Genomic DNA, 19,175 nt, shown 5'->3' with positions numbered 1-19,175 from the left:
GCTCCAGATGTGGATTAATGTGTAATTCTCTTTTATAATATAATCTATACCCACTGCACCCCTTTTTATTCTCCTACACCCCTGACTCGGATGTTGTGCAATATAAATTCCTTCTTTATATTCATCTCATTCATTCCGTCCATTCATTCATTTCGCTTCGTTTCTTTTCGTTTCGTTTCGTTGGCTCAGAGCCGTCTGCCCCTCGACGTGTCCGTCCGCCCTTACAATTAGGCTAATTAATTTTGTTCTTTGCCGGGCATTACGAAAAATGTTGCTTTAATATCATAGAGCCCACACACATAGAGAGTGACTGAGATGGGGAGAGGAAGGAGCGAGAAACGCACATTTTCTTTGTGCTATTCTGCGAGTTGTTTTTGGCGGCTGCCAGAATCCTTTGGAAGCCGCAAACAAATCTCTTTTAATTAATTTATGATTCCACTCAATCCGCATCGAGGGTTGTGTCTGCGAAAGCGCTCTCCGAGTGGAGAAAGGTGCCTGTGGTGGCAGGAGCGGCAGGAATGGCAGGAGTGGCAGTGAGTGGCGAGCAATTCTGTGTGGTGGAGAGGTTGGGGGATGGAGAAGGTGGAAGTGGAAGTGCCGCTGCAACAGCCGCAACAATTTGCGGTTGGAAACACGAAAAATATTAATGTCCATGGATTGATTGCAAAACCACCCCTCTCGCCAGCACCGTCTAATGGCGCTGGCCACTTGTGCGAGTCCTCCCGCATGTCCATGTCCGTGCGGTCCGTATCCATGTCCTGCGTCCTGCCATAATAATAATATAAAATAATATATGGCACGGCCCGACTCCGTCCATCTGTTTTGCGGCATTGTAGAACACTTACAGAAATGTATACGCATTTCTGATTTGATACTGCAAGGATAATTTGCAAGGTACAATGCAATCACTATATTAAAGTTTAAACTTTATGATATGCATTTTAACGCAAGGTCTGAAGAATTCAGATAAATACATACACTTGCAAAGCAATACAGCTTAGAATATGATTTGAATGTTTATCTTTAATCACCATGAGCCAGCCTAACTTCTTTATTTCACACCCCTCCTCCCATTTTATGTATAAATGGGTAGAAGATGCGTTTCAACGCCCTAGAAAACTTCTAGCAGTGTATCTGTAGTGCATCTCCCTTTTACATTTGGTGCTTTGCGGTTCATTGGATGGATGTGGCGGGGTGGTGAGGGATGTTAGAGGTGCCTGCTAATATATCCGGCCTGCATGACCGTAACCGAAGCCACCGTGACCTCCCACATAGATATAATAAATATAAATGCAGTGGCAACGCACACAGATGTCGGTAATGTAAAAACGGGATAACATCCTAGAGAGGATGTTGCCCACCCCACCACTCGCCACTCGAACGCCCCGTTGTGCGGCATCAATCGACGGCGTTTTAGCCTTATCGCCATTGACTTCATTGGCACTCAGTATAATTAAAATGATGGCCCAGCAGCAGCAACAGGATTCCAGCCAACTAGCCGGCAGCAACATTCGGTAGGACAAAGGATCCGGGAATCCGGGGATGCGGGGATCCGAGTGGGTTCGGGCTTGGGTTTGGGGAGTCACTGGTCTGGCATTGTTGATTATAAAATCCAATGGCACATCACAATGCCAGCCTCGAAACGCATTTCGAGCGGAACCAGCTCTAGGCCACGGCCATGGACTCCAGCTCGAGCCACTCCAAGTCCCGTTGCATTGCTGCACTTCTTGTACACACACATCCAATTCAACTCCGGAGTTGGGTTCTGCAACTGCAACTGCAATGCGCTTTGCAATGGGTTTATTTATGTAGCGTTATGACGACGGCGCATTCCACACAACACACAGGAGGCGGAAGGGCGTGGCATGGTAGCAAGTGTGTGCTGGTGTGCATTTATGAGCTCCTGTTCGCATGGGGCAGAATTCAATTTTGAAGTCGAATGCAATTGCAATTGGCATAACGACCAAATGACCGTTCTTGATGACAAATGAAAACTAAAGTGGGCCTCGAGGGGGTGGTGGAAAATCGACCCATCTATCTATTAGAATGTCACAAAAGGGAAGGAATGCATCTATCAAGGCAATTTTAAATGTAAGCTAATTAATTAGATATAAAAGTTTATGTATATTGAAGTAGCTTCATTATACTATTCAAATGTCAAATATTATATTTGTTGGGACCAAGACATTGCATTTTTTAACTTAACATCTTAATGATCAATTTGAGCCCTAAGAAACGCGTAAAAAAGAAACAACCTCTTTTCTAAGTATAAACAAGAGCTCTTTCCCCGGGATATTAATCAAGTCAGTAACTTTTCTCACGTTCCAAAGATTCATCCTTAACAAGGTAAGGAAAGCAAGGGAGCAACCGAACATCCCGCTGGATAATTGCAATAAACCGCGTAAGGAGTATTGATAACAAAGGCGAACGCGGCCGGAAGTCCGAAAAACTCCGTGTGTGGTGCCGGTCATCCGATATGCAAAGAGGGAGGCATGGCCAAGAAGGAAAAGTCATAAAGAAATAAAGTATATCATGAGCCTTAATGAGGCTCCCTTTTGGAATGGAATACCGTGCACAAAGAGGATATCTATATCACTCAGCCCCAAACAATTAACGAAAGCTGCGACCCAACGGCGAGTCAGGCACTATAAAATGAAGCCAATTTGCGTTGCTCAACAAACAGAAAACGCCAATAAACAAAGGCTGGCACGGTGGGCAGGCAAAATAACCGCGAACGGGAGCCGAAGCGAGAGCGAAGTGGAAATGAAAATGGAAATGGAAATGGAAATGCACACAACTTGAATAATTACTTTGATTTTAATGCCGGCACCAGATCCAGGCCAGTGGTAAGGCAGACACAAACGCGCGTACAATTAAAATTAATTTCGGTGGCCATGGCAAGTGCGTAAATTGTAAAAACCACTATCACATTATTTTTTCTGCTTTTCCCTTTTTCGCTTTTTCCGACGCGTTCCACTCGTTTCGAAAGAGCGCACCCGAAATGGTCATCGGGCAGCTCGGAAAATCAGGCAACAAAACCCCAAAACGTAAAACGAAAATTAAGCCAATAACGGGGCAATCGTAGCGATTCAGGAATCAGGCTCTGGCCAAAGGACTCCTGGCAGGGAATGAACCGTGTGCGAGTATGTGGTAAAGAGGAGAGGAGAAGAGCAGACGGGGCAGAAAGCAGCCCATTGGGCGCATGATCAATGGAGCTCCGCGATTTCGAAGATGCACGGTAAGAAACCGGTAAGCTATGCTGCTTTTCATCAGTGTATGTGTATGAAATGAATTCTATTTCCTTCAAATCCAAGTGCTACTTTATATAAGAAAAATGGGTATATCTTTTGTAATATGCTGCTAGAGCGCAACTCGCTTGAAGCTGTAATTTCAAAAAAAGGAAAATTCTATTCATAACTTCTTCCATTCTGGAACTTCGTCACCAACTACCTACCAACCGATTGGATTCTCGCTATTCCAGATGCATTTCCCAGCCAGTTGATGTCCTGCTGCCAGCTACTGCGCTTCCTCTCAGACACCCCACAACAACAAAACACCACAACCCCACTCACCACCCACCCTCCGCCGGCCCCTCCTCGGATGCATTGTGTGCTTTGTGGCCTTGGGCCCTGACGCACGCTAACGACTTCAATGAGTTTTGCATGATGACGACGACAACGAGGACAACGTGGTACAGCCTTCTGATAACTCCGCCACCCTTCCACGTACACCCACATCCCGCTCTGGGCAGCTCCATCATCACCACTCCGGTCATATTGTGTCGCATCTAGATCCGAGAGAGAGTGTACGAGTATGTGTGTGTTGGTCAATTCGGCCACAGTTGAAGTGCAAACAGTTTTGGAAGCCCCTTTGCTACACTTGCCGAAAATCGATGTGTATCAAATTAAATTGAATTTCAACCACAATAAACATTTCGGCTTAGAGTCCATTTGGGGAATGGGAAATGGGGATGGGGATGGGGATTGGTGGCGTTGGAGGAGGTTCTGATTGCGAGGATACCGGTTGGCATTTGCAAGTGGCTTATAATTACATTAGTTGCAGACCAATTGAGCCTCAATTTGGCCGCCCGATGCTGCTGGCTATGACCTGTGTGCATCATTAGCTTATCATTCAGCGTGGCATGCCGAGTGGCATGCCGAGTGGAAACGAGGCACAGGTTGTATATGACCAGTGTTGTGTGAACGAGGAGATAAAAAGCATCAATTTGGAGCAAGGATTTTTCCAATGTCTAGTTTAGTGTAGTTTAAACAAATCGAATTGTTAAACTGTCCAATTATCTCTTGAATTTCCATTTCAAATTTAATGGCATATTGTTTGAGGAATTTTATGTTCTTCCTCCCCACTTCCTGTTTAATTACCGCATACGGGAATTTAAAAGGATTAACAAGTTGATAGTGCACAAGGGCAGCTCCATAAACGAACCACATATACGCAGTACCCATTCCTATGGCAAAGTGATGTTATTGTTTCGCCTGTGCTCGCCTCCTATCATTGTTTAATTAAACCTGAAGCGTACAACATGCGCTACCTGCGGGCATATCTAGACATAGAACAAATAGGAGCCGCAGTCCTCGCCAGTCCTCACTACCTTCCCAGCTGACGACCACCCATTTAAAGTTGGGACTGTTGCACTTCCATTACTCCTTGTCCCCCGTTCCCAGGCCCACCGATTTCACTCGCTTGTTGTCGTTCGGGCTTTCATTATGAATTTTAATCCGCATATCGCATTCGCACTTTCGGCTGCAGGAGCTCTAGACCCGGGCCCTGGACTGTGGACCCCGGACCCCGGACCCCGGACCCCGGACCCCGGACCCCGGACCACAAGTCCCAGATCAGATTCGAATTCAGGGCCGGAGGAGGAGCTGCTGCCCGTAGCCGGACATGAAGCGCTACAAAATTGCAGTGGCCATAATAACTGCCCAACAGCAATAATAAGAACAACAATGGGTACAATGCGGGGAGCAGGGAGCGGGGAGCATTGTATTAAACAAACAACAACAAGCGCGTGAAACAACAAGGCCAACAATAACACAGGCGGAGATGGCCTGAACCCGTATTCCTCCCGACTGCCGGCTTCCGAGTCCCGTCTCCTGGCTCCCGGCTCCGGCCGTCCGTAGCAGTCCCATAACGACAGACAATTGCAAATGACTTTATCAATTCATGTCGATTTCGGGTACACGCAGTTCAGTTCAAATGTCGTCGGGCGGACGGGGGAATACGATGTTCGGGTCCATGAGTCCATGAAGTGGGCATTGTCCGGACAAAAAGCCAGTGGATGCGCCATGGGCCTCTGCTCCGCAATCGCTTACAACAAAAAGTTGTAAGCAAACAAAGCCGGTGGATGGTGGGTTCGATTGTCCGGCTTAGTGCCATGAAATGCGACGGAATGTGATAGGATCTGAGCCTAGGTGGTATATTGAATGAATTCACTGCTAACCCGTTATCAAAGATAGTGATTAGCACTCCTTAGCTTCCATCTTGTCTGAAACCAATGAAGCCGCAACGATCGATTTTTATTCAAATGTAATCTCAGCCAACCGACTAACTCATTTACGTGGCCATGTTTTCCGCTCCTGACCTTTTTGCCCGGACCAACCGTAATCCATTTATGCCGTTTACTTTGATTTGCGGTGTTTCTCCATCACGGCAGAGCTTAGAAAATTATCTTTGATTCGGCTTGATTCGATTCGGCCCTGTGCCAATAGGAAGTGATTAATAGGGCGTGCCAGCTCCTTGCCCAGACCCTCGCTTAATTTCGACTAATTTTCAGCGCACGCTTTAATACAATATTTATGGTCTCGGGCTGATTTATCCCAGACCGATGGGGCTGCACTGCCGCAACCATCCAAGAGTCAAGTGGTGGGTGGTGAACGATGGGGGTTAAAGAACCCTGAATGGACCCTGAATGACGACTGAGTGATGGCTGGTTGGATGTCAGGACTTCTGTTCGCTGTTTATTTACCACTTGACGGTAATAGAAATCAATATTTTCTAAATAAAAGCGAGGTCTTTCTCTGCAGCGAGGTCGTGGGCTGCTGCTGTCTCGAAATTTATTTTTCCACATTCACAATTCTCAATTAGAGCGGAGCCGGTTGCAGTGCAGTGCTCAGTTCATTTTCCGATTGTTTGTTAGGCAAATACTTCAGAATTGAGTATACCCGAGTGCGGCTACGAGGAGCTTCGACTTCCAGTCCCCACTGGCACTTCCTATCCTGGCGCTCTGCGAGTTCGTTAGGTGATTTGGTTATGCAACAACATCATTAAATCACCAATTACTTTAGTCAACAGAGGAATAAACCGAATTTCCTTATACACAAGCCGGGTCCCGACAACGTCGAGTGGGCGGAATTAAGAGTTCGGGTCGAGAAATGGGCGAAGAGGTAGAGACGAGCTCCGGAAAGCTACAATGGATCCAAATTGGATGTGAATAGCGGGCAAATTGATTGAGAGAGGACCTTACTACTCCATCTTTGCGATTAATTATAAAGTGCACGAATTCATATCTATTTGGTAAATATCCCTTAAAAAATTTCGTTTTCTGTGCCTCCGATTAAGTTCTCAGTAAGCCCCGGCATAATGAATTTCATTTCCCTTTGAAATATTCACGCTCTTAATGAAACATACTCTTATTCGAAACGTGTCAATATTCATCAGCCCAGGATCGGCATCCGAATCCGGAATCCGACCACCCAGTATTGTCCGTGCACTTCTGATGGGGCAGGGAAAGGGAAATAAGGGAAAATATGTTACTTACGTTGCCAGTTGCTCGATGCCAAGCGAGTGCAACACTGTGGGCAGACTCGGCAGTGAGTGACACGTTGTCAGCTTCTTCTGGCGTGGATAGTAGAGTGTCAGCACCGTGCAGCTTTCTTCCTTCATGGTAAGGCCACCTGTGCGAGAGAGAGAGAAGAGGGAAGGGAGTCAGACAGAACGGCATAAGAAATGCAGTTGTAAAAAACAAAAAAACAAAAGCGGCGTATCCCCGAGCCCATACCAATTCCCGTTCCCAATTCCCGTAGAATGCAGGAAGTGTTACCGGTGGAGAGCGACAATATCCTGGCTGGCTGGCGGACTGGCCGGGTAAGACCCCATCCTGCTCAGGAGTGAAGGGACTCGTCCCTTCGGCTCAAGTCGACTTGGCTGACTGGCAACAAAGGACGAAATTAAGCGGCCGCTGCAGTTGGCAGCACAGTGAAACAGCCAAGGCGACATCATAATAATATTGCACAATGGAGACAGCCCTGATGCTGATGGCTTGAAACAAAACTGAACTCAACAGCATAGAACACAAGCGTCGTCCACTTACTGCCTGGCTTTATTTGAGCATCGCTTCAGATGAGCAACGCTTTATTTTTCCGGGCGCACGCCTCACTGACTTGCTCACTGTCTGCGGATCTATCTGGTTCTGTTCCATTTTGCTCGGTACTACTTCGTTACGGTTGTCTAATAAGACTCTGTGCGTCTCTATTGAGGGATGTCACCCGGCTAGCAAATCCCCACTTTCAGGCAAGGCCCCAACTGCTTCGCTTCCGCCCCCGAATTGTGTAGATTGTGTTTGAATTTGTGCAAGCAAGCAAGCAAGTCAAATTTACGTTAGGTGCTTTTATTTTTTTTTCAGCTCTACGGAGAAAATAATGGGGCTGCATTTTGTATCTATTTTTGTGGAGCCATGTTTACTTAAATTACTCAAATATTTTGTACTCTAGCGCCTTCCTATGCGCTTCTCATTGAATTGAGTCCGGGCTGCCAAACCATACACTCCGTTATCCTTCAAAATCAGTTCATTCCATTATTGTTGTCTGTTGAGTCAGCTTCACATTTTGCCATCTTCCAGTAGTCCAATCTCATTAATAACAACCTCTATCCAGACTCCAGCATGCCATAGTACCGCATTGTCCATTTCGTTCGAGTCCTGAGCAGCTGTCACAACAGGAGCAGAGCAAGACCAGGACAACTCCCACTACATCACCTGGCAGCCAACCCATCCCAGTCCATACCGCGGCTAAGTGGAATGTTTCACTGTCTTGGTTTATGTATTTTACAATGACGTGGCTGCTCTGTCTTCGCCGGCAGGATCCACCTGCTCCCCCTCTCGAAGAGAGTGGTCGACGCCTTTGTCTTGCGCCTTCGTGTGCAACGGTTCGCCCTGGTATCCTGGTATCCGTCTTCCCAGACCACCGCCTGTCCCATATCGTTTGGCTGATTTAAATGTGTCATAACGACGATTGCTCACCGTTGCCACTGCCTGTTTGCACAGCCCCCTCCGCCTACACCCCTGTTTACACATCAGCGCCATCGGCAATTTTATAGAACATTTTCGCTCACGACAATGTTGGGACTTCGTTCTCGCCTTTTACCATTTCCTATATACTGACTACTGCCTTTTTTGCAATCTTTATGGCTGTTCGGGCAGGGGCGCGCTTTCTTCGGTGCAGGACTATGTGCACACGAGTATATATACTTCCCGAGCACTTACCCAGGGTAATTGCCTTTCGTGACGAACTGTCATAAATGCATTCGGCGATGAGTCTGTCCCCGGGCATGGAATGCACCGATTGTGGCAAACGTCGAAAGTCCTGATAGGCAACATCTATATTGCTGTCGTGTGCAATTGGCGGCAGCTCCTCGGTTTGTCGTATCTGAAAACGGGGTTAGGAGCAGAAGTTAGCTCATTAGCATGGCGCTTCGGGTACCTCAGTACGTCAGGGATATGGAAATCCAAGGGCACTCACCTGGCGTAACTTGACCTCCTTGCCGATCTGGTGGGTGCGCATCATCACCGCGAATATGTTGATGCCCTGCTGGGGGAAGGCGTAGCCGGTGCAGTCCTCGATGCACTGCCCCTCGGAAACGACCCGCTTCTGGCCCGGCGGGATGATGTGTCGCCAGTTGGGGTCCATTCCTGCAAAGAGAGTTCGGTTCAGTTCAGTTGGGCTTCAAAAACGTTTCAGTGCTTTTAATTAACGGTTCGACGGGGTTCGAGTGTGGAGGTGCCGCTAAAAGCTGCCGTGGTTAACGACAGATCCCGTTCCGCCCGTGAAAGCAGAATGTGGAAACCCCAACCTCGTTATCATCGCTCATCAGTGTCTCTCCATCGCCCACAGCCATCCGCCTGCACTCGACACTCTATTTAACTTTGAACGCTGATTTTTTAATTCGATTTGTCGCAGAACGTGTAATTACATTTTAATTGCTGCTTTTGATGTTTTAACAACTTTGTCAATGCAGCTCTCAGCTGGCGGCAGCTTACAACCATCTATCCACCCATATATCAATTAGGAGACAGCTCTTTGTTTCCATGAGATTCTTCACAAATCAAATTTTAAATTTTCCAATTTTTGGGGGCTCGGTGCTGGCCCCACGTTGGCTCAATTAGTTAAATGTTGTGGAATGTTTTTCATACACAGGATTTCCCGGGACTCCCTGGGCCACTTCCCATCTCCCACGTGCCACCTTCCACTCCCCGATCCCAGATCCCATGCTCCCCACACTCAATTAGGGCCTCGTGTCGCCTGCCCTGCTGAAAAATATTTAAAATTCATGTGCTACATATAAATTTGCGCTCCTTCTCCCGGCAGTTTGGCATTTCAATTGCTGTGCGTGAGAGGCTGCGGAATTGGGAGTCGGGGCTATAGTATGCCAATCAAAATACTCGCGGGAAATACTTGGCATTGCTGGAGGAGCCCATTTCTGGATTCGGCTGGCAATTGATTTCCATTTTTGTGTTTCGCGCTGCTCTCTTATTGTGGCGGACTCGTAAATCTGGGCTTAAATGTAGTTAAAATCCTTTATCCTTCCAATGCGATTTCACCAATACGTCTAGAACTTTTATTGTGTTTAAAGGGGTGCCGAGTCCTTATGTTTTTAGCAAACATGTAAGCTTGTTGGCTTCATCAAGTTCGCTTATAGGGAATATTGTTATTGAATATACCGATTTAAGATTAGTTTCCAATTGCATTAATTATTTTTTCATTGCATTCCGCATTTGTGTTTCCCATGCCGCTGACCTACTTTCCTTCCACTCCTTTTTCCCGCTCTGGCTCATCCGCTTTAAGCTCATTGAACATACGTAAAAATACTAACTTTAAAACCCTTTGCATAAAATATACATTTTGCTGGCCGTTGTGTACGCCTTTTTCCAATTTAACAACCTCAACGGGCAGAATATGGCATAATGAATTGAATTTTACGCCCTCTGATACGTAGTTGGGAATGCCCACTATACGAGTATGTGGGAATATATGTAAATTTGCTTTGCATATTTGCCAGCGAGATTATTTCTATTAATTTTCATAGTCGCCACCGAATGGGTTTTGGCTTTGTCATGTAGCAGGGAATCAATTTTCAATTACCGAAAAAAATGTTTTTAACTATGCCGTGATGGCTTTATAAACTTTTCACCCACTTCGGCCACCCTAGCTCCTATTTTTTGGTCATTTCACAAAGTGTCATGCGACCGAAATCAATCAATCGACCAGGCGAGGGAAATGCGCGTGTCAGGACTTTATGATACTAAAATTCTCTATCATCAATTTAATTGAAAGTTACGATTCATGCGAGCGATGTCGTTTAAGAAGTTTGAGCTCCTCTTCGGGGACGCTTGCATGCAAGTCGGCAAAAAGTTTTGCGGCCATCCTTTAATTGATTTCCATTAACTTTCAATTCGATCAGTCCATTTGAATATTATCAAAGCCGACAGAGAGCTCTCGCTGTGAAATGACTGACCATGGGAGTTTCCAATTCGTTCGGATTCATTTCATTTCATTTCAATTCCATTTCCGTATCTATTCCCCTCAATGCGACTCTGCAAATTTCCATTCATTAAATCAAAATTCAATATTGGCCATGCGAAGCATGACGAAATTCGCCGGCATGGTCCAAAAGCGAGGGGGAGGGGCGAATGGCTCTATTTCTATTTGATTTGGCCCAAAGCGCGGCGGGGACAAGCTCGCTCGCAATTCATAACTACACATATTTTTCAAATCGATATTTAACGCTGCCATCCAATGCAGTTGGCGGGGTTTTCGGCAGTTGCATGTTGACAGCCAGCACACGGTGAATGGCAAATGGCAGAATGCAAAAATGTCCGATTGCAACTTTTCTAATTATTTTAAATGGCAATTTGTGTCAAAGCGTCAGCTCACTCACTTTATGTCCCAAAAAGACGGAACGATTTGATTAGCGTCCATGGGAGACACTGATATCAGCAATATATATATTTTGTATATTTTAACGCCAAAATTGCTGCCTGAAACTCGGCCACGAAATCAAATTTGATATACACATTTTTGGGTCAGGTAAGTTCTGTGGCAGCAGCTAAAATGTATTCCATGCATTGTGTATTTTTCCGGGCTACTTAAAAGGCACTTGTATGGTTTGATTGAGAGAGATTTCTATACCTGAATGTTCACTTGCATGTTCATTGAGTTTCTATGGCAATATCTATTTCTGCCAAAATTTGCGAAAATATTTCTTAACTTTTAAAGTTTAATTTAATAAGATAGTAAGATGTGGGAGTAAAACGTTTGCGTAATAATTTGTTGTAGAAATGTTCATTTGCAAAGTTCGTATCATAAATTTCCTTTATTTTCCAGCCTCCCTATAAGATCAATGCAAGTTCATTTTCCGAAAAGCTTTGAGCTGCCGATTACAATCCCCAAGCAGGCTTAACATACCCAATCTCATTTGTTTCGCCCCACCTTCCAGCTCTCATCTCCAAGGTGCCATAAAAATTCGCCAAGCCGCAACATTAATCACAGATTCGTTGCATACTCCAGGGCGCTATATCGATAACCAATTAAATTGAAATTAAATTTTGCCGCAGCCAGCGAGAGCGAGATGGGCGACTGAGGGAGAGGGACGGAAACAGACCGGAAACGTAGCAATTTCGTAGCTACTTATGCGTGTGGGACCCGAAAGCTTTGGCTTTAGCTCCCCTCCGTAATTCAATTTATAGCAAACCAGGAGAACATTGTAGCCAACATTTTATTTTTCGCTGTGGCTTTCCCCATTTTTTATTTATTGACTGGCTGCTGCGAATGTGTTTGTGTGCGTGGTATGCGTTAAATTCCAATTAAATATTTCAATGGCAAATGCCGTTGGCCACCCCTAAAGCCCTCAGAATCGGATCTTGGCCACCCGAATCCGAATGTTCCCTGGATTATACCAAAATTTTCCGTTGTTTTTGGCTCTCCCAAATTGTATTTTTCTATCAAGATGTGTTAATCCACTTCTCTCTCTGTTTTTCGCTGTGCTTCAGCGTTCTACTCCGGAAGTTTTGGCAACACCTACTCAAAAAAAAAAAACAAAAACAGAAAAGATGGATGAAATGTAAGTAGTCGAAGTTCTACCAACCGTCCAAACGCCCCGTTTTCCCCACTCCCCTTTTTATTTAGCGCTTGGGCCATGTCTTTGCTGTGCGGTTGGGGAAAAGTTATATTGGTTTGCGTGACTCTCAACAAAAGTGAAATAACAATTGCAGCAACAACAAAAAGGACAGGCCGGTGGGAGGTGCCCAACCCCGGACTTCACCCACCACAACCACCCAAAATGCCAAAAACAAACAGAAGAAACAGCCTAGCACGGCCAACATGAAAAATAGAAAAAAATCTAAAGTGAAATTAGTATTTTAGTTATCCTCTGCCTGCTCACGAACCACAAAATAAGCTATGTATACAGAAAAATTGAGAACCTGAGGAATTTTCAGGTGGGTTGCTCGGGCCGTTTGGATTTGGATGCGCTGTGCAGCGGAGGTTGATTGAGAAGTACTCTAAAAGCGCTTAGGCACTAGATGAGGAAAAGTCGACTTCCCTTGTAAATTGCTGTTTTGTTGCTTTCTTTCAATTGACAGTCGCTTTGTGAGATAAAAACTATTGGCGCAGTAAATAACAGTAATAAATGGACAATATGATAATTGCAGAGAAACTCAACGGAGATATAGTACCAATGAGGACCCCGGAAATTGGCTACGAGGGTCGTTTGATAAGTCCGTGACTTTTTGTATTTGCCGCGCACCTGCTCTAAATACAACACTGCTCCTGTCAGCAGTTATCGATTAACAGCTGACTGTAAAATTTTGAGAAAGCTGCGTTTTTTGGTTTGCGTTTTATAGGCATTGAAAGCAGACGATCTCGTGAATTTTTTTGTTCCATCAGGACAATGCACGGGTGCACACGTGTGTAGTCAGCATGGCAAAATTTCATAAATTGGGCTACGAACTGCTACCCCATCCAGCATATTCTCCAGATTTAGCCCCCTGTGACTATTTTTTGTTTCCAAACATGAAGAAATGGCTCGGCGGTAAGAGATTCGGGTCAAATGAAGAGGTCATCACAGAAACAAACGACTATTTTGAGGGCCTTGAGAAAACCTATTATTTGGAAGGAATAAAAAAATTGGAAAAACGCTGGACTAAATGTATAGAGCTAAAAGGAGATTATGTTGAGAAATAAAACGCTTCTTTGACGAAAAAAATATATTTTATTCAAAAAGTATAATGAATGCTTGAGCAGTTGAGCAATTGAGCAGTTGAGCAGGTAATAACTGCAGTGAACAAGTTCTAAAGTAATATTATACAAAATGTAATACATTTTCACTTCATTTGGTTTATTAGTTCAAAAATTTCAATTGTACAATTGAACATAAATCTTAAAGACTATTTATGCATCTGCACGAGAGGCCCTCGCTGCAACTATCCACAATGAACTGTTACCGGCAGCACCTAACCTTTTGCTTTTTGAATTATTTAGTTGCTTGGCTAGAAAGTTTTAGCTTTCCGCTTTTGTTTCGACTACAGACACATGCCAAGCCGAAGCCGTTCGAGTTGTTTGATTTGAATGCGTGTATGCTTGTGTCCGATGAACGGCAAATTTAAAATGAAAATCTATTTGTGAGCTATTTGGAGCAGCTCAAATGAAAAAATGAAGAGCCTTGCCGTTGTCTGACAGGCACATGGTCGAATTAAAATTGTGACGATATAAACTTTCATGGTGGATAAAAGGTAGTTAAATTGCTGTCTGGCTGCTCCTTCCCGGGATTTATCTCTTTTGTTTGTTGTTATGGCTGTTTTTGCAGACAGCCCGTGCACATAGATACAAACACCCACACCCGATCGCAACTAAACCGCATTTGGACAAGCTGGGCAAAGTCATAAGCTTTTGTTTTACTAGCCCCACCAATGCGGTTAGACCTGCCATTCCACACCCATCGTGGCGCTCCAGTCCACTCGGCAATCTCATAAATTGCATGACATGAGTTGCATACACGCTCTCACGCACACATACAGATATAGAAAGTCCTGTCGCATAAAATATACAAAGGGCACCAGATGCTCTCCCACTCGCACTCGCTGGCCTGCCAAGCTGCAATTTATATATCCACTCACTATGTATGTATGTATGTACATATATGCATATGGCGAACCCTATTGTTTGGGGATGGATAGACGGCTGTGGGAATGTGGGGATACTTACCGATTGACAGTATGCCAGCATCGTTAGGTCGCAGGACGTGCGTAAAGTAGATTTTCAAACCCGAATTATCCGCCATTTGTCTGGCGTGCAGCTGGGCAAAGTCGGGCTTCAAATTGTTGTAATGGGTCTCCATTAAATAATATTTCGCCTGCCGCGACTCGATCGGGTAGCCGGCCTCATGTGGATAAGTAAAGCCCTGCGAAAAGAAAGCCCAAATATGACAGCAAACAGCGAAAAATGGGATACAATGGGTTGGACTGGGTTGGACTGGGGGAATAAATTGAGTGTTTGTTGTTATTCTGGCACATGAGTGTATATATATGTACATACATATAAGTTGGGGGAGAAGCTGGATTGGGCTGCCCTGAACGGAAGTGGATGCCATGGCCATGTGCAATTTAAATGCAGCCATCGGAGGAGTCCTTGGCTTGGGTGCATCTCCTCAGCTATCCGCACCCCGCAACTTGCCATCTCGTCCATTGCCATTCAATTGCAATGCACAGCGCCCCTGGCGGACAGCAGCCGAAACATGCCACTGCATTATGGCGCTCTTCTGATGAAATTATAAAAACCCCGCCCTGATTCGTCGGAGCTGCTCAAAAAAACAAAAACACGAATCAGGCGGAGGGGTCAGCGTCCAATAGGGCCAAGGTATTCATTTTTTGATGTACACTGTAAGCCAGTGGAGTATGTACTCTCCGGAGGATCAAGTTTAAGGAAATTTAAGTTGATTTGATTTTATTATAATCGCTGCATTGGCTATCTTATCCTTGCGCCGTGTGCATTTCGAATCTAGAAACTTATTAATTTTAAGGGATAAATAGACTTTTGACTTCATAGGTCCAGCATTAAGTCACGATATAACTTTAAAGTTCATATTTTTTCTGGTACATGATGAGCATAAATTGAAATTTACTAGAATTTGCTCGAGTAATGTCATTTTGGATTACTCTTACGGATAACTTAGGGTAACAAAGTGTTCGTCTGGGCTGGGCTCATTTGCCATGGCTTTTCTGGCGTTCTTTTTCGTGTGGAAAGGAGGCATTGGGAAGGTTTCATTAATATTGCATGGTTATGGTTATGACGAAAATGGTCGAGAGTATTGGGTCTCGGTGCATCGGGGTTCGAGGCTTTGGGTTTGGGGGCATTGGGGTATCGGGGCCGGAGAATGCGATTCCGTTCTCGGATGCTTATGCTTACCTCGCTGCCGCGCGACCAGGAGGCCACGATGGCGTTGCACGCCAGCGGAATGGATCGGGCTCCGAGGCACGGGCGGCCCTGCTCGCGTGCCATCTCCTCCAGCTCCGCGTGGGCACCCTGGCACTCGTGCAGCGTTATGTGCTGCAAGTAGTGCACGCTGGACGATGAATCATAAATCGGCTCGTACTGCAGCCATGAAAAGAAAATGAACCGAAGGACGGGAGACAACGGTTAGTGATGTGATGTGCATTGTGGGAAAGATAGGGCGCGAGACGGGGATAAATTTTTAATATTTCAATTTGGTTATACCGAGGACACAAGAATACAGCCGGCGGAGAGCTGGAGCAGTGACTGCCAGACAAAAATGGAATGCCAGATCGCGTCACTGCACTTGGCCTTAATTATGCATTGTATTTAATATCGTTTAGTCCTGGACCCGGCAAAAAGGAGAGCAGGAGCTGCGACTTTAATATATAGTTCTATTACTGTAACTCGTCAGCGAGAGTACTATGTTAGAATATTAAATATACAAAATGGCCTGGGAAAACATAACTTGAATAAGTTACTCTTCTTTATAAGCAAATCGAAATCGTCAAGTTCAATAAGTATGTACATATCGTGATCTAATGTTATTACTTTTATCTAAAATATGTATATGTATATGTATATCTTCTGATGTATGTACATCGTACATCTGTACATCAATCGCTGTACATTTGCAAGAGCAGTCAAATGGTAAGCGAATTTGTACAAATGTAGTAAATTATCCTGGTTTTATGTTTATGTAGCGACCTAAGTAGACCCTCGATTAAAGAGTATCAAGGAGGGGCCTTGAATCGAATTTCCTCACCCGGATCAGGTGGTGCTTGCGATTGATGTCCTCAAGCTTAAACATCTTGCACCAGAAGAGCGGAAGGTCGCCGGCGGGCAGCTCCACATCCTCGTTGCGCAGCTCGAGGACTCGCACGCGCTCGTCGTGCGTGGGTGAGGGCATCGGCAGCTGGGCGCGCTGCATGAGGACCATGGGGCGGTAGGGGCGGAAGGCGCGGGCCGGATCCGGAAGGGTGCCAGGACGCACCGAGCCGTGCGGCGGATCCTGGGCGTGGTACATGTACAGCAGGCGCATCGTGTCGTTCTGCAAAGAAGAGCGGATAATGGCGGGATGAAAAATGAGAAATGTGTAAAAAATTAGTTGCCAGGGGTGGTCAAGGTGGGGTCGTGGCAATGGCATTATAATGGCGCTGCAACAACCCAGTAACAGCGGCAATAATGTCATTGCTGACGTGTACACTGGGATGCACTGTCTGGCTGGGAAAGCCCCACGTGGACCGGAGGCCCCCGTGCCCTCCACTTGCTTCCCCGTTTATTCTGGGCAGGGTTCGCTTGCTAAATGAAGTACACACTCGCAAAAAAAGCAGAAGCTAGCGCTTGCGAGTTGGGCAACCGGTAAAAACAGAGCAGGAAGGAAGCAAGGATGTTTGCCTGTGGGCAGAGCTGGCCAGCTTGCAACGAAGGACGAAGGTGGTAGAACTATGGGGGCAGGTGGATGGGATGTTTGGTCAGCTGCTGTCGGAAGCTGAAGTTTGGCATTGTCGATGGCGGGTTAATGGTGCAAATTGCAGCATACGCGAGAACGTTGCCGCACTTCACCCGGAACGAATGAAACTGGGCATCTTCATTGTTTGCCACCATTCCGTGATCCTCTGGCTCTCCAAGTGACCGCATTTTATTCATTTAATTCTTATTTAACAAGTTTATTCGGCGTTGCACTGGGGCAGACTGTACTTGTGCATTTGAAATGTCTGCTCGGTGCATTTAGCTGAATTAAATTCTCGACTACTTCCTCTCGGTAATTGCATCTTTGGGCCATTTACACTTCAAGTGGGTGCCCGAAGTATTCGTCTAACTCAACGAAAGTTTCCCTCCATCCAGGAGGGCCTTTGTATAATGCAAGCTTCGTACTGCATGTATTTTTCATTTGCCACGTAGTTTAATTGGTAAACCCCAAAATTAAAGCAGTCATTAAAGAATCACGGCCTGCTCAATGAGTCCTTCGACTCCCCGGCACCTCCTGACTCACCTCTGACCCCGGGCTTCTCCCCCTCCCGAACTCTCGTTTGTGGACTGCCGTGGCCTCGGGGCTTTTGGAAGCCAACAGTCAGCTGTCATTGTGTGCACGTCATGTCCACGTGTGTGTGTGCAGCGAAACAGGAGAAACAACAATAACAACACATGCAGTTGCCAGTGTGTGAGTGCGGTGCAGTGAAAAAAAGGAGGAACGACCGTCGGGGGCATCCATTTGAATTCATTGTGGCAAAGTGCCCATTGTAGCTGTTAAGTGGAACTGTAGAGTACCATGTTCGACAATTGACGGCCAGGACGAGCACAGAAGAGCAGAGTAGGACTAGTGGGGCCAGGTCCTTGTTTCTACTTGTTCATTTTGCCAGCAACGAGGAGACAATACTTTAATTAACAATTCCCTTTCCCCACTCCCGCCAGCCCACTGCCATCACCGAACGAGGCGAAGTGTGTAAAAAACCTGTACAAATGAGTCGGTTGTCCTGGTTGTCCTGGCAAACACTGCGGGCGGTTGCAAACGCGGTGCACTAACCGCCCGGCAATCGCCAGTAACAACAACCCACAATAACAGCAGCACAGCAGAAGCAGCAGCAAAGCAACAAAAACTGCTGGCCAGTTTTAAAACATTTGGCCAGGCGACTGAAGGGAGCCAGGAAAAGAAGCGGGCGCAGCACAAAAGTCATTAACGCTGAGGCTACCGAAGCTGACTGGGCCTGGACATGGCCCAGATGTAAAAACATGACCACTGTGGCAAAAAACTCAACGGTCAGTCCCCGGAAACACAGAGAAAAAGAGGCCGTCGCTGGTCGGCGCTGCCTCCGGACTGGGGAGTGACCTGTAAATTGTTTAATTTGCGACCTGAATGGAATTTGGATTGCAAAAGATGGCAAGACAATGGCGCGGCATTGAGATCAGATGAGAGCTTATCAAAGTGCCACCATCGGTTGAGTGGTTAAAAGCTATAGCACTGACGGGGGAGAAATTTAAAATGTAATTACTTTGTATCTCGGAAGGATCTGTGGCTTTCAATTGAATGGGGGGTATCCTAATTTTAACAATTTTAACAGTTTGTATTCATGGGATCAGAAAGAATTAAGCAGCAAGTAAAAATGAGTATTCTTCATCAAAAAGATACACTACAATTCCTAGCTACACGATATATACATCTAAATCTGTAGGAGAGCGTAAATGATCCACAGCACTTTCCAATCTCAAAATTTATAGTTTTTTAAATAGTATAATATTGAAGTTCAAATGGGCCTTGAAGATTTCCAGAGCCCCAAACCCTTGGACCTCTTAACCCATACGACCCCTGCTGGTGCTGGGCATCCTCCGTAGGTACGACCAAGTGTGAAAAAGTGTGCACCGAACTATGCACACGCACGACAAGGATGACGAGGTAGA

General features: G+C 45.7%; 1 protein-coding gene across 2 annotated transcripts in view; it reads right to left on the bottom strand.

Annotated features, from left to right (window-relative positions):
* LOC122617347 (MOXD1 homolog 2) overlaps nt 1-19,175 on the bottom strand; it is a 106,208-nt gene that overhangs the window by 4,981 nt on the left and 82,052 nt on the right. For both annotated transcript variants that reach the window (XM_043793180.1, XM_043793181.1), the window contains 6 exons: nt 16,543-16,827; nt 15,693-15,878; nt 14,493-14,688; nt 8,754-8,923; nt 8,498-8,660; nt 6,776-6,911 (listed from right to left, as the gene is read on the bottom strand). In XM_043793180.1, the coding sequence (XP_043649115.1) occupies nt 6,776-6,911; nt 8,498-8,660; nt 8,754-8,923; nt 14,493-14,688; nt 15,693-15,878; nt 16,543-16,827 (1,136 nt within the window). The remainder of the gene's footprint in view (nt 1-6,775; nt 6,912-8,497; nt 8,661-8,753; nt 8,924-14,492; nt 14,689-15,692; nt 15,879-16,542; nt 16,828-19,175) is intronic.

The sequence above is a fragment of the Drosophila teissieri genome, chromosome 3L (genome assembly GCF_016746235.2).
Source record: "Drosophila teissieri strain GT53w chromosome 3L, Prin_Dtei_1.1, whole genome shotgun sequence".
Taxonomy (NCBI): domain Eukaryota; kingdom Metazoa; phylum Arthropoda; class Insecta; order Diptera; family Drosophilidae; genus Drosophila; species Drosophila teissieri.
Note: the sequence above shows the minus strand (reverse complement) of the source record. Positions and strands in the feature narration are given on the sequence as shown.